Here is a 14,267-nt window from a genome sequence, read left to right as displayed (position 1 = left end):
TATTTATTGTATCAAGGAATTCCAGACCTGTTACATATCATGCTCTCACTAAGGACTATATTAACCTCAAGGGAAGGTATATTACTGTATTCTTAGTTATCTTTTATAAAATACAGTCTCATCATTTCATAGAATATTCAAGCATTTATCAAACAAATTTTAGATTTTTTTACACCTTCAGATAATATCTTTGTATGCCAAATATTTTATAGAATATTAACAGATGATATTTTACATTTTCTTAAGAATAATTTAAGTATGCTAGGATAATTTGTGAACGAGGTTACAAAATATTACTTTGTAAGAACCAACCAAGACTGATAAACTTTATGTTGCTTTTGACCTCAGAACTCATGGATGAATTTAATTTTTTTAATTGGGTTTTCTTAGTCCTATTTTTAACTCTCTAAGGGCCTGGCAACCTAAGTTACCACACTGGAATAAGAAAGCATAAAAATTGCACATGAAATCAACATTTAAATATAATTTGAGGTATGAGAGTAGCAAGGAATAATGCTCTGATTTTTAAGTCCTCTCAATTTTCTTCATTACCATGTATCTTTATATATAAAGTGTGATATACACTTGAATTTTGATATACATGTATATAAAAAAAGTATGTGATACATTTTAATGTTTGTCTAGAGATATAATCTGAACACTTAAACATTTTTTCTTAAGTTTTAGTCTATAAAGTAAAAAATAAAAAGTCAAATTCATATAGAAATAGCTCTGTGTGTGTGTGTGTGTGTGTGTATGTGCATGTGTGTATGTGTATGGATGGATGGATGGATGTTTTAAGTGAGTACAGTAAATGCTAGTTGGTTCTAAGGTCTTAGCTGGTGTTAACAAAATCTAATGAACTGCAAAAGGAGGAGGATTTTATCACCTTTTTTTGCCAACAGATTTTCTAATTCAGTCATGTTTCTTGGAAAGAACTGTGGAAAGACAGATATGTTTTCATCCCATGTCACTGTGCCCTTTTGATCAAATTTATAGCAAGAAACAACATCTTTTTAAGTGTTTCTTGTGTTCTTTAGTAAACATAACTTGTAAAGCCATAAGTATGGCCCATTTCTTTTTTTACCTTGCCTGTTTATTTTTAAAGATATTGGGTATTTAAGGGTATGGTTACTCTTTTATTTAGTCCATTCCCAATATTTTAATTTTACTTTTCTTTTCTTTTTCTCTAGCTTGACGTACAGTCTTGTTGTGTGTTTGTTCCAAATGATAGCCTGCCTTCCCCAAGTACAATTGTATATGGTGACATTCCTGGAACAGTAAGAAGTTGGTACCATGGACAAACCAGCATGCCAGGAATGCTTGTCCTCTGTTTGCCTCAAATAAAGATTATTAGTGCTGGCCACAAGTACATGGAACCTCTGCAGGAGATTCCATTTGTCATTCCACGACCCATCCTCGAAGAAGGTACATTTAAAAATAAAATTCTTCCTATAATTGTTATGTTTTGTAATAATATTTTTAGCTTTGTTTTTTCAATATGCCAATCCTTATGTAAATCAGTCTTCTCAATGAAAGAGCCACATGAAAATGGATGAAGTGTTCTACAAAGTGGATCTAAAAAGAAAAGCATACCAAGCATATGAACTAAGTGATGCCATTTATTGACATCCGCAACGTTTAGTCATATTCATGTATGTATAAATGGAGACTACAAAAGATCATATGCAATACAGAATCGTCACCAAAATGGCAAAGGAGAGACACATTGAGAAAGTTGGTTTTGGATGTTTTCATCAGGCTGAACTAAGAATGATAAGTAGATCTTCATTTAAACTACTTGATTTATTAAAAGAAATATATAATAAAATGAATATACTATTTACATCAAGCATAATGTATTTCTAGATTTCTCATTTGTTAAAGTGGATGATTGTGTGATGATTTGAAACATGACTCCTTAGAAAAACTTGATTTTCGATATTGCAGAGTTTTCGGTTGCAAATTTATACCCTTTTGAACTTTGACATATCCATCTCAAACAATATGTGAATCTGGAAAAGTTTTGAGTCACAAAGTAAATAATGTGAATCTATATATTAATAACAGGGTTCAAATTTTTTACAGTGCTAAACAGTTCTGCACCTTGTTCATATTATTGGGCTGTAAGAACATGAATGCTGACATCATTCAGATTCTACACATACTATTATTGAGAAGTGGATTTAGTCCACACAGTACTTTTACTTTGACTTGAAGTTGATTTCTCTCCCTTTCTCTATATTGGACTTTGCATTGAAATGTAGTTTTCTTAGGTTTATCAGAAGTAGGAATGATTTTGCTGCCAGAAATGAATGGTGGTACTTAATAATATTAATACCATTATCATAAAATCAGAAAATTCTAAACATTAGAAGAAACTTCTTTAGAGCTCTTCTTGTGTGATGTTTATCTTGATGCAAGGATTCTTTCTCTAGCGTATTTGCTTTTGGTTATTAGGAGTTCTTTATTATCTTTATTATCACAGCAGCTATTGTATATCCTATCAAGGATATGCTAGCCTCATAAAATGAGCCAGGGAGTGCTTTCCCCTTTCTTTCTTTTTTTTTTTTTTAAAGATTTTTATTTATTTATTTGACAGATCAGAAGTAGTCAGAGAGGCAGGCAGAAAGAGAGAGGAGGAAGCAGGCTCCTCGCTGAGCAGAGAGCCTGATGCGGGGCTCAATCCCAGGATCCTGAGACCATGACCTGAGCCAAAGGCAGAAGCTTTAACCCACTGAGCCACCCAGGCACCCCCCTTCTTTTGTTTTAAGTCTGAAATAATTTTTGTAAGATTCAAATAGTTTGTCCCTTAAGTTTTTCTTCTTTTTTTAGAGGCAGTGGCGTGGAGGTGGGGGCAAAGGGAGAGAGAGAGAGAGAGAGAGAGAGAATCTTAAAAGGTAAGGTAGGTAGAGGAAAAACTAGGATGCAGTACTATCATGGAAGACAGATGATTCAATCATTTTAAATATGGCAGAAGTGCTCAGTAAGACAAGGACTAAAAGATTTGTAAGGGATTTGACAATTTTAGGTGATTGATTCTCTTATCACAGTATTTTCAGAGTGCTATTAATGTAGTTCAGATTATGGTGGTTTAAGGACTAAACAGAAAATGAAGAATTATTTTATTCACATGTACTTGACATAAAATATTAGTTTCAGATGTATGGTAGTGATTTGATGTTTTTATACATTAAAAGAGATCACTACTCTAAGTCTAGCTATCATCTGTCTCCATACAAAGTTACTATAATATTATTGATGATGCTGTACACTATGTCTACATGACTGTTTTACCACTGGAAGTTTGTACCTCTAATCCCCTACACATATTTCACCCCTCTTCCTACTCTTCTCCTTTTGGTAATCACTAGTTTGTTTTCTGTGGTGAGTCTTCTGTTTTGTGTGTTCATTATTTTCTTTTTCAGATACCATATATAAGTGAAATCATATGATATTTGTCTTCCTTGGTGTGACTTACTTCACTTAGTATAATACCCTCTAGGTCCAACCACAGTGTTGCAAATGACACAATATCCTTTTTAATGGCTGAGTAATATTCAATTGTATGTGTATACCACATTTTCTTTATCCATTTATCTATAAGAAAAGACTTAGGTTGCTTATATACTTGGCTATTATAAATAATGCTGTTAATAACAAAGAGGTACATAGATCTCTTAGAATTAGCATTTTTATTTCCTTCAGATAAATATAGAAGCAGAATTGTTGCATTCCGAAGATTTTGGAAATTTGTGTTACTGTTTTCATTTTTTCTTAAATTATTTTTTGCTGTCCTCTTTGATTTCTTCATTGACTCATTGGTTGTCTAATAGTATGTTGTATAGTCACCATGTGTTTATGCTTTATCCGTATTTTTTCTTGTAATTGATTTCTAGTTTCATACCTTTGTGGTTGGAAAAGATACTTGATGTGATTTCAGTCTTCCTGAATTTATTGCAACTTGCTTTATAGCCTAACATGTGATCTGTCCTGGAAAATGTTTCATGTGCACTTGAAAAGGAGTGGTGCTTCTGCTTTAGGATAGAAAGTTTTATATATACCTCTTTAGTCCTTCTGATCCTTAAGGTCAATATTGCCTTGATGATTTTCTGTCTGGTTTATTTCTTCATTGATATAAGTAGAGTATTAAAGTCTCCTACTATTATTATACAGCTATTTCTGTCTTTACTTCTGTTAGTATTTGCTTTGAGTATTTAGGTGTTTCTATATTGGGTGTGTTGATAAATATTACATCCTCTTGTTGGATTGACTCTATCATCATTATATAATGCTCTCCTTTGTTTTAAAATCTATTTTGTCTGACATAAGTATTGCTAACTCAGCTTTCTTTTCATTACCATTTGCATGGAATATCCTTTTCCATCCTCTCACTTTTAATCTGTGTGTGTCTTTAGATTTAAAGTGAGTCTCTTGTTGGCAACTTATATATGGGTTTTGTTTTTTTTGTTCATTCAGCCATTCTGTGTCTTTTGATTGGAGAGTTCATGTACCTTTAAAGTAACTGTTCATAGGTTCCTGGCTGTTTTGTATCTCCTCTCCATTCCTTTTCTTCCTCTCTTTCTCTCTTGTGCTTTGTTTGTTTTCTATAGTGTTGTTTTTTTTTTTTAAGATTTTATTTATTTGACAGAGAGAGGTCACAAGTAGGCAGAGAGGCAGGCAGAGAGATGGAGAAGAAGGCTGCCTGCTGAGCAGAGAGCCCCATGTGGGCCTCAATCCTAGGACCCTGAGATCATGACCTGAGCCGAAGGCAGAGGCTTAACCCACTGAGCCACCCAGGTACCCTTTCTTTAGTGTTATATTTAGATTTACTTCTTTTTTTCTTTTGTGCATTTACTATAAGTTTTCCTTTGTAAACCATGAGGTTTACATAACCTTTTTATGTATATAACAGTCTTTTTAAAGTTGATAGTAACTTAATTTTGAATATGTTCCAAAGCTTTATATTTTTACTTTCCCTCACCTTATGTTTCATATTTTAATGATACATTTTACATCTTTTTATTTTGTGTATCCCTGAACTTAATTATTATATTTTTACTTAATTTTGCTACTTTTTTCTTTTGCTTTTCCTACTTGGTTTGTAAGTGGTATGTCCACTACTTTAATCATTTATTTACCCCCTTGAAGCAAGATTTTTACTTTTGTGTGTTTTCTTCTTATTAAATAGTACGTTTTATTTTTAGTTTTGAGTAGTCTTTTTAACATTTCTTATATGGCTGTTTAAGTAGTGATGAACTCCTTTAGCTTTTGCTTTTCTGGAAAATTCTGAATGATAACATCTGGATAGAGAATTCTTGGTTGGCCATTTTTTCCTTTTAGTGCTTTGAATATGTCATGCCACTCTTTTATGGCCTATAAAGTTTCTGCCAGAATATCTGCTAATTGCCTTATGGGGTTTTACCTATATGCAGTATGTTTCTTTTCTCTTGCTACTTTTAAGATTTCCTGTTTCTCTTTTTATCATTTTATTTTATTATTTATTTTAAAAAGATTTGATTTTTGAGAGAGAGAATGAGCAGGGAGAGAAAGAGAATATTTCCAGTCGAATATTCCAGTTGAATATTTCCTGCCGAGAGCAGAGCCAGATGTGGGGTTCCATCATGTGACCCATAGATTGTGACCTGAGCTGAAATCAAGCATCCAACACCCAACTGACTGAGCCACACAGGTGCCCCTACCTTTTACCTTTTTAATTAGAATACGTCTTGGGGTGTTTGTCTTTGAGCTTATTTGGGCCTCTCTGATATTCCTGGACCTGGATATCTGTTTCCTTCTCCCAGATTACAGTGTTTTTAAGCCATTATTTCTTCAAATAATTTTCTTGACTTTTCTCTCCTCCTTCTGGGACCTGGGTAATGAGAATGTTACTTCTTTTGATGTTGTCCCAGAGGTTCCTTAAGATATCCTCACTTCTTTTAGTTCTTTTTTTTTTTTTTTAACTTTATTTTTATGCTTTATCTTGTGTTTTCTGTTACTTTTTTTTTCCAGCTCACTGATGATGCTTATGTTTCATCCATTCTGCTGTTGAATACCTCTAGTGTACTTATAAGTTCAGTTTTAATATCTCTTTCGTATTTTCTTATTTTCTATCTCTGTGTTGACGCTACTGTTGTGTTCCTCCATTGCTTAGATAGGTGAGCATCTTTATGACCGTTATTTTGAACACCATCTGGTAGATTGTGTTTCTCCATTTCATTAAGATCTTTTTCTGCAGATTTTCCTTATTTTTTGGTTTGGAATATATTCCTCTGTCTACTCATTTTGCTTGTTTATCTCTATGTATTGGGTGAAATGGCTACTTCTCTCAGCCTTGAAGCAATAGTCTTATGTAGGAGCTGTTCTGTGTGGCCCAGAGGCACTATCTCCTGTGGCTGCCAGAGCTAGACACGCTGTGGGTATCCCTCCTGTGGACTGTTCATCCACTGGCTTTCATAGGGCCGCCGCTGTTATGTGTGAAAGGTAGGGCTCTGGGTACTCACCTGGCCTTTTGTATCTTGGCTACTGCATGGGGAGAATGGGCTTCCAGCTTCTTGCCTATCCTGGCTTGCTCTCTTGGTGGATTGGGCATGGCTTGGGGCATTTATCTGGCTTTTTTACACCTTGGGTGCCACATGGGAGTGGACAGGGCAGGAGGCTTACCTAATCTGTTCATGGTAAGTGTAGGCAGACGATCCCCACCTACACCAAAGCACATTCTAAATAAAATGGTAAAAGGTAGGGGTGCCTGTGTGGCTCAGTATCTTAGTCTTTTCATACTTAATTTTAGCTCAGGTCACAATCTCAGGGTCAAGAGATTGAACCCCGTATCTGGTTCCAGCAGACCAAACGGGGTCCACCTAAAATGGTACCTTTTGGCTTATTCACCAACAAGTAGGATGAGATTGCAAAAATGACTATTGACAACAGCCTTTCTATTCACTGTTAAAATCCTTCCAGATTCCTTTTTTAAATCTCTTAAATTTATTTATTTATCTATTATTTATTTATTTCCTTGCAGATTTCTGTCTCTCCGGAAGCCACTTTAACATTAGTAAATGGGTCTTCCTCTCTTATGGTCTAAGTGCTTTTTATTTCTTGCTTTTGTGATGGATCACAGGGCAAATAGGTTTGGGGGGCAAGTGCTTTGAGAACAGAACTTTATTTCCTAACATACTATGATTCACCTGGTCTTGATCATTGTTGATATTAAAAACTATACATTTTAGACCTTGTCTTTACTATGCCTGCCCTTAAGGTCAGGATTACTGATGTGGGGCACAGTCCCTTAACTTTTTCAGGGAGTGTTCTATTTGTAGGACCTCTCCCACTTGTGCTTCATCTGGGGTGGTTTTCGGGCAAGGCCATATCTGCCTCTTCCACTCTTCTACATGTCTCTCTTTTGACTTTTGTGTGAATGTGCTGCTCATCTAGGTCTCAGGTCCTTTTTAGGGGAAAACGATGCCATATGTAGTTTTAAGTTATTGTGTCTATAGAAGGAGGTGAGTTCAGTTCCTATTTCACCGTCTTGAACTCTCTCATGAAAAATTGGTAGGAAAAGTCTACAGTAGGTTTGTTGTTTTTGTCGTTGTTGTTGTTTTGTTTTAGTTGGGTTTGGTTTTTTGCTTTGTTTTTTAAGGTATTTGAAAAAGACTGGAGAGAGCAGGTGGTATCTAGATGTGTATATGCCTCAATATTTTTAGGTTGCAAGGAACAGAAATCTAGTCAGGATAATTTAAACAAAAATGGAACTTAATGACTCATTCTTTTTATATTCTATTATAGAAAGCAACTTGGAGTTTTAGTTAAAATTTTGAGATTAATCCCACCATTTGACTCTGGTTATGAACACCATATTTTCTTTTTTAAAATTTTATTTATTTATTTATTTGACAGACAGAGATCACAAGCAGGCAGAGAGGCATGCAGAGAGAGAAAGAAGGAAGCAGGCTCCCTGTGGAGTAGAGAGCCCGATACGGAGCTCGATCCCAGGACTCCAGGATCACGGAACACCATATTTTCAATTAAACCTTTTTCTCTTTTTATTTTCTTATTCTCACAAGACCTTCTAAATTATTTTTTTCTTGCTCTTTGTCTTTGGTGTTGCTTGGTTATCATTGTGAGTTCTAGATTTCTATGAAAATTGTAACTTACTGACATCAGTTATTTAAATTTATGATGGAATAAAGAACAAAGAATAGAGTTTCCTGTGTAACCAAGATTTTGTGCTTCAGACCTTTTATTTTGATGGAAATACTTTACTATATTGCAGTGTTTGTGTTGTTGTGGATCATAACACCCTGTTATTTAGAAAGGAAATTCATATGCGGTATTTCTTTAGAGAAAAGTAGGGCCACTCTTCCCATTGCTAGCTACTACCCAACCCCAGCTTTAGTATCATCTTCTGTGTTCTTTGAATAAAGGACATCTCTGTCCTACTGCAGGACTTTAGCAGATACTCCATAGGTGACAACCTCCTTCTTGATCTATTTTCTAGCCTTTCTTTGCATTTTTCAGGCTTCCGTGTACTTCACTTGCCAGGTCCTTCTGTTCTGTGCTCTTACTGCTTTTGACTCATCACTCTTAATACTCCTATCCCAATTTTAGTTATTTTTATTCAGCCCCTGATGTCCTTACTCGGGTGAAAAGGGCAAGAAGCATATCTGTCTTGTTCGTGGTGTTATTCCTATCACCTAGCACAATGAATGGCACAAAATAGGGCTCACTAATTCTAGAGTATGTTATTCAGTACATAGTTTTTGGTTACTCTAAGGAGCAAAAAAAACTTTAAAAATGAAAAGGGCAATTTCTGACTTGTCTTCAAGTTCATAAATAATTGAAAAAGAATTCTTTGTCATTATGATTTGAAAAAAAGAAAAAAAAAGATTACAGAATGAACAAGGGGTGAACAAGAAGGGTTCTCATAGATTTCAGGCTTACTCTGTACTGAATTTAAGGTTCAAAATGAGGAACCATTTTTTGAGCTGTCATCTGATTTCAATTGCCATGGAAAGGGAGAGATGATCTCTAATATAGTCAGATCCAATCTATATAGGGTATTTGGGTCAAAAATCAACATCTTGAGTTTCATTAGCAGGCATTTGCAGTGAGGCTTGCAGATGTAATTTGCTACATCCAGCTCACACCTCTGAGCAGATGGGTCTCTACACTGTGCCTAGCAGAGGTTTGTTTTATCTTCTTTGAAAGAGTTGCCTGCAACTTTAATAAAATATTTTGACAGAAATGGAATATTGAGATCATTTATAAATTAAAACTTTGCTCTTGTTGGATTTAGTGAATTTACATAGAAACTGATGTTAAAATTGTTGAGCATCTGTGAAAAACAGAAAGGCTATTTTTCCATGTAATTTTTTTTCATCCTACTGGTTTATATTTGTTCCATTTCTGAATTTTTTAATATCTTACTTTGATAAGTATAATTTCCACTTGTTCTGAAAGATGATGCTGTACTATTATAATAGTTTTCTTTTTTCCAGTTTTACTCAGTGTCTGTGACTTTAGTTTTTATTCCGTATGTAAATGAGATACCTTAGGGAAAAGAAGCAGCTCAGAAAAGAGCTTAAGATTCGTTCTTGATGTTGCTGCAGTTAAATAAATCTCTTTGAGGCCATCATATATGTATTACAAATGAAGTTAAGCTGTCGAAATGCCTAAATGCAGTTAATATAATTGTTATATACATTATTATGTTCTCAATAGCTCACATCCATCCTGCTACCTCATATGTTCAGCTATGGGTTCTGTGACTTAAAGGCTTGAAAATGAACCTTATTTATTGATTGATTGATTGATTGATTGATTCATTCATTCATTCATTCCCTGTCAGTTTTGTATTTCCCAACAACCCTCCTCCCCGCTATGCATGCACACACACACGCACACACACGCACACAAACTTATTTTAAAAACAAAACCAATATGGCAGATCCAGTGTGTCATATTTTTCCTTTAAAATAAAATATATAATTTAAATTGCCTAGAGATCATAAAAATGTGTTTTTTAAATGATACCAAGGTAACATATTCTCATTAAAGGAATTTTTTAAAAATGGGGATATAAGTGGCATGTAGCATTGGTTAATTTAGGGTATAGAACATGTTGATTTGCTGCTACCTTTATATATTGCAGTATGATTACCATCGGGGTATCAGCTAACACTTCTGTAGGTCACATAATTATCATTTCTCTTTTATGATGAAAACTTTTAATACCTAAAACAGCTTTGAAGTATATAATACAATATTATTGACCATAATTGGGGAGTCATGCATTAGGCCTCCAGAACTACTTCATTTTCTTATTGTAAGTTTGTAACCTTTAATAGAATATCCCCAATTTCCCCACCCCCCAGGCCCTAATAACCACCATTCTACTCTATGTTTCTGTGAATTCACCTTCTTTAGACTGCATATGCAAGTGATATTGAGTATTTGTCTTCCTCTCTCCGTCTTAGCTCACTTAGCATAATGTCCTCATTAAAGGAAATTTTTAAAGTAAGAATATACATGGGGTGCCTGGGTGGCTCAGTCGTTAAGTGTCTGCCTTCGGCTCAGGTCGTGATCCCAGAGGCCTGGGATCAAGCCCTGCATCGGGCTCCCTGCTTGACAGGAAGCCTGCTTCTCCTTCCCCTACTCCCCCTACTTGTATTCCCTCTCTCGCTGTGTATCTGTCAAATAAATAAATAAAACCTTAAAAAAATAAATAAAGTAAGTAAGAATATACAGATGAAAAGAAAAATTACTTTGGTGATAATTACTATTAACAATTTAATTTGTATTTCTTCCCAGTGTTTATTCTTTCTGTTTTGTGTGATAAATATATACCGACATATACACATAAAATTTTCATTATGTAAACTGATTGTATTCATAATGTACAATTAGGATAATTCCTGACAAAATTTTCAGCACTGTTTTTTTTTTCTTTTACTATATTATCATGCACATTTCACATGGGCTTACCATATTTTGAATCCATTCCCATCTTAAAGTAAGAGGATTTTAAAGTATCTGCCTTAACTTTTTCTTAGTGTTTGGTGAATGTGGACTTGCTCCTTTCTGTAAATTGTATTTTCTTGGGTTGCAAGGAAGAAAGAAAGTCCTGTTATCTTAGGAAATGGGGGTTCAGTGATCTCTGATGGCCAACAGGAGAATATCAAAAGCGATCTTTAGTGGCCAAAGTATGCCAGACAGAGAGTGGGATGTAAATGAGGACGTAACGGTAGTCCTGCTTACCCGCTGACACGTTGGGCTGGGCTTTTTTCTTCTCTACTACTGTCCTTAACATCTTTAAACACCTTTTTTGAAGTATAATTTACATTCATGACATTTACTCATTATATGAGAACAGTTCAGTGATTTTTAGTAAATTTATAAAGTTAGGCAACCATCACCACAACACAGTTTTAGAACATTTCTATTACCTCAGAGTTCCTTTATGTCCATTTTGCAATTTATTTCTGTTCCACATGCTCCAGCGCTAAGCACCACTGATCTCTCTCTTTATAAATTTGCCTTTTCTGGACATTTAATATAATGGAACCATACAACATGTGGTCTTTTTCATCTTTCTTAGTACCTTATATACTTATGTATCAGTGTATTCAGGGTACATAGGGTTTTTTCGTTTAGGATAATATTTTTTAAAGTTCATGATGTAGCATGTGTCAGTAGTTTGTATTGCTGAGTAACATTTATTCTATAATCATACCACATTTTGTTTATTAATTCGGCAGTTGATATTAAATTGCATTGTTACCAGTTTTTGACTGTTATGATTAATGCTGCTGTGAACATTTGGGTACGTGGTATATGGACAGATGTTATAATCCATATGGATAGAGTCTTTGGAGTGGGATTACTGGGTTTTATGGTAAGTTTTTTTTGAACATTTAGGATAATGGCCAATTACTTCAGAAGCAGTTGTACCATTTTTACATTCCACTATTAACATGTTAGGTTTTACTTTCAATATATCTTTGCCAGCACTTGGTATTTTTGCCATTCTAAGAGAGTATGTAGTACTTTACTGGGGAGTCACTTTGCATTTCTGTAATGACTAATGATACTGACTGTTTTTTTCATGTACTTAATTACTGTATTTGCTTAGGGAAATGTATATTTAAATCATTTGTCCATTTTTCAGTTATCTTATTTTTAAGTTGTTCTAGATGTGTATTCTTTTTCAGATATATTATTTGCTAATATTTTCTGTAGATTGGGGCTTTTATTTGCATTTTCCTTTTTTAAAGTTTTTATTTAAATTCCAGTTAGTTAACATACAGTGTGCTCTTAGTTTCAGGTTCAGCACTTCCATGCAGTGCCCAGAGTTCTTACAGCAAGTGTACTCCTTAACCCCATCACCCCATTGCTCCTTAACCTCATCCACCCAACACACCTCCCCTCTTGTCAGTTTGTTCTCTATAGTTAAGAGTCTGTTTCTTGGTTTGCCTCTCTTTTTTTCCCCTATACTACTTTGTTTTGTTTCTTAAATTCCACATATGAGTGAAATCGTATGGTATTTGTCTTTCTGATGGACTTATTTTGCTTAGCAGAGTATTCTTTAGCTCCTTTTATGTCATTGCATATGGCAAGATTTCATTTTTTTATGACAGTAATATTCCATTGTGTATATATACCACATCTACTTTATCCATTCATCAGTTGGTCGATACTTGCTCTGTTTCCATAGTTTGCATTTGCATTTTCTTAATAGTAAATTTTGAAACAGATTTTAGAATTTGATAAAATCCTCTTTTATCAATTTTATTAACTGCTTTTGGTATCTTAGTTTTAGCCTTAGAGTTTGATATGTGGTCATTTTGATATATTTTTTGTATATGGCGTGAAGTAAGAGTTAAGAGTCTTAAGTTCATTTTATTGTATGTGGATATTTAATTTTTCCAGTATTATTTGTTCAAAACACCATCCTTATGGAATTATCTTGGCACCTTTGCTGAAAAATCAACCTTAAGTATAAGGTTTTTTGTTTATTTTCCCCGGGACTCTCAATTCTATTCCATTAATCTCTATGCTATCTTTGTCCTTGTAGCACATGATGTTGATTACTGTGGTGTGTTATATTGTCTTTAAAATTATGTGATAGAAGTCATCCAAGTGTCTTTTTTCCTTAGAAATTATTTTGTCTATTTTAGGTTCTTTACATCCTTTTGCAAATTTGAGCATTAGTTTATGGGTTTCTACAAAAAGCCTGCAAAAACCTTGGTAGGAATTGCATTTAATTTATAAATAAAATGTCATGATATTTGCCATTATGAGACTATTTATTTAGACCTTCAGCCTGTGGTCATAGAATGTTTCTCCTTTTATTCCTTCGATTTTATTCAGTAGTATTTTGCAAATGTCAGTGTCTTACCTGCCTTGTATATCCTTAATTACATTTTTAAAATGCAATTTATTTATTTGAACTTGCTGTGAATGGAATTATGTTCTTATTGTCATATAAAAATATAATTCTGTATGTTTCCCTCATATCCTGGGATCTCACCGAACTTGTTTATTCTAGTTGCGTTTAGGGTGGATTCTCTGAAAATTTCTATATACCTTTCTAGTTTCTATGAACTATGCCATCTGTGAATAAAGACTTTCACTTCTTTCTTTCCAATCTGGATGTCATTAATTTTTGTTTTTAGTTTAGTACACTGGCTAAATCTCCAGTACAGTGCTGCGTAGAACCAATGAGCGCACATGTCCTTGCCTTGTTCTCGAATCTAGAAAGCCTTTAGACTGTCACCACTAAGTATTATGGTGGCTGTGGACTTTTCATAGATGTCTGCATCAGGTTAAGAAAGATACATTTTTTTCTCAATTTATTGACACTTTTTACCATGCAATTATTTGGATTTTTTCAGATGCTCTTATGATCTATTGAGATACTGGCTGTGTGTGTGTGTGTGTTTCACTTTATACTATTAATGTGGTGTATAACTTAATTTTACATAATTAAGTGATTAAATGATTAAACTAATCTTGGATTTGGGAGATGTATCTTGCTTTCTTATGGAGTATTATTGCTTTATATGGTGCTGGGAAGTTTGCCTTTTGACTTTTTTCTTATGATTTTACTAGTTCTTGAAAGAAAGAGTGTGTGAGCCAGAGGTGGGGGAGGGAGGGAGGGGGAAGAGAGAGGAAGAGAATCTTAAGTAGAGTCCACCCAGAGTCAGACAGGGAGCTCAGTCTCATGACCCCAAGATCGTGACTTGAGCTGAAACCAAGAGTTAGACACT

At 34.4% G+C, this 14,267-nt stretch overlaps 1 protein-coding gene across 7 annotated transcripts in view; it reads left to right on the top strand.

The window, feature by feature from the left end:
• Window positions 1–14,267, top strand: part of VPS13B (vacuolar protein sorting 13 homolog B) — a 770,530-nt gene that overhangs the window by 375,265 nt on the left and 380,998 nt on the right. For all 7 annotated transcript variants that reach the window (XM_044245211.1, XM_044245212.1, XM_044245209.1 and 4 more), the window contains exon 23: window positions 1,194–1,428. In XM_044245211.1, coding sequence (XP_044101146.1) covers window positions 1,194–1,428 — 235 coding nt within the window. The remainder of the gene's footprint in view (window positions 1–1,193; window positions 1,429–14,267) is intronic.

This window comes from Neovison vison, chromosome 4 (genome assembly GCF_020171115.1).
Source record: "Neovison vison isolate M4711 chromosome 4, ASM_NN_V1, whole genome shotgun sequence".
Taxonomy (NCBI): domain Eukaryota; kingdom Metazoa; phylum Chordata; class Mammalia; order Carnivora; family Mustelidae; genus Neogale; species Neogale vison.
The sequence above is the reverse complement of the archived record's forward strand: the minus strand, read 5'-3'. Positions and strand labels throughout refer to the sequence as shown.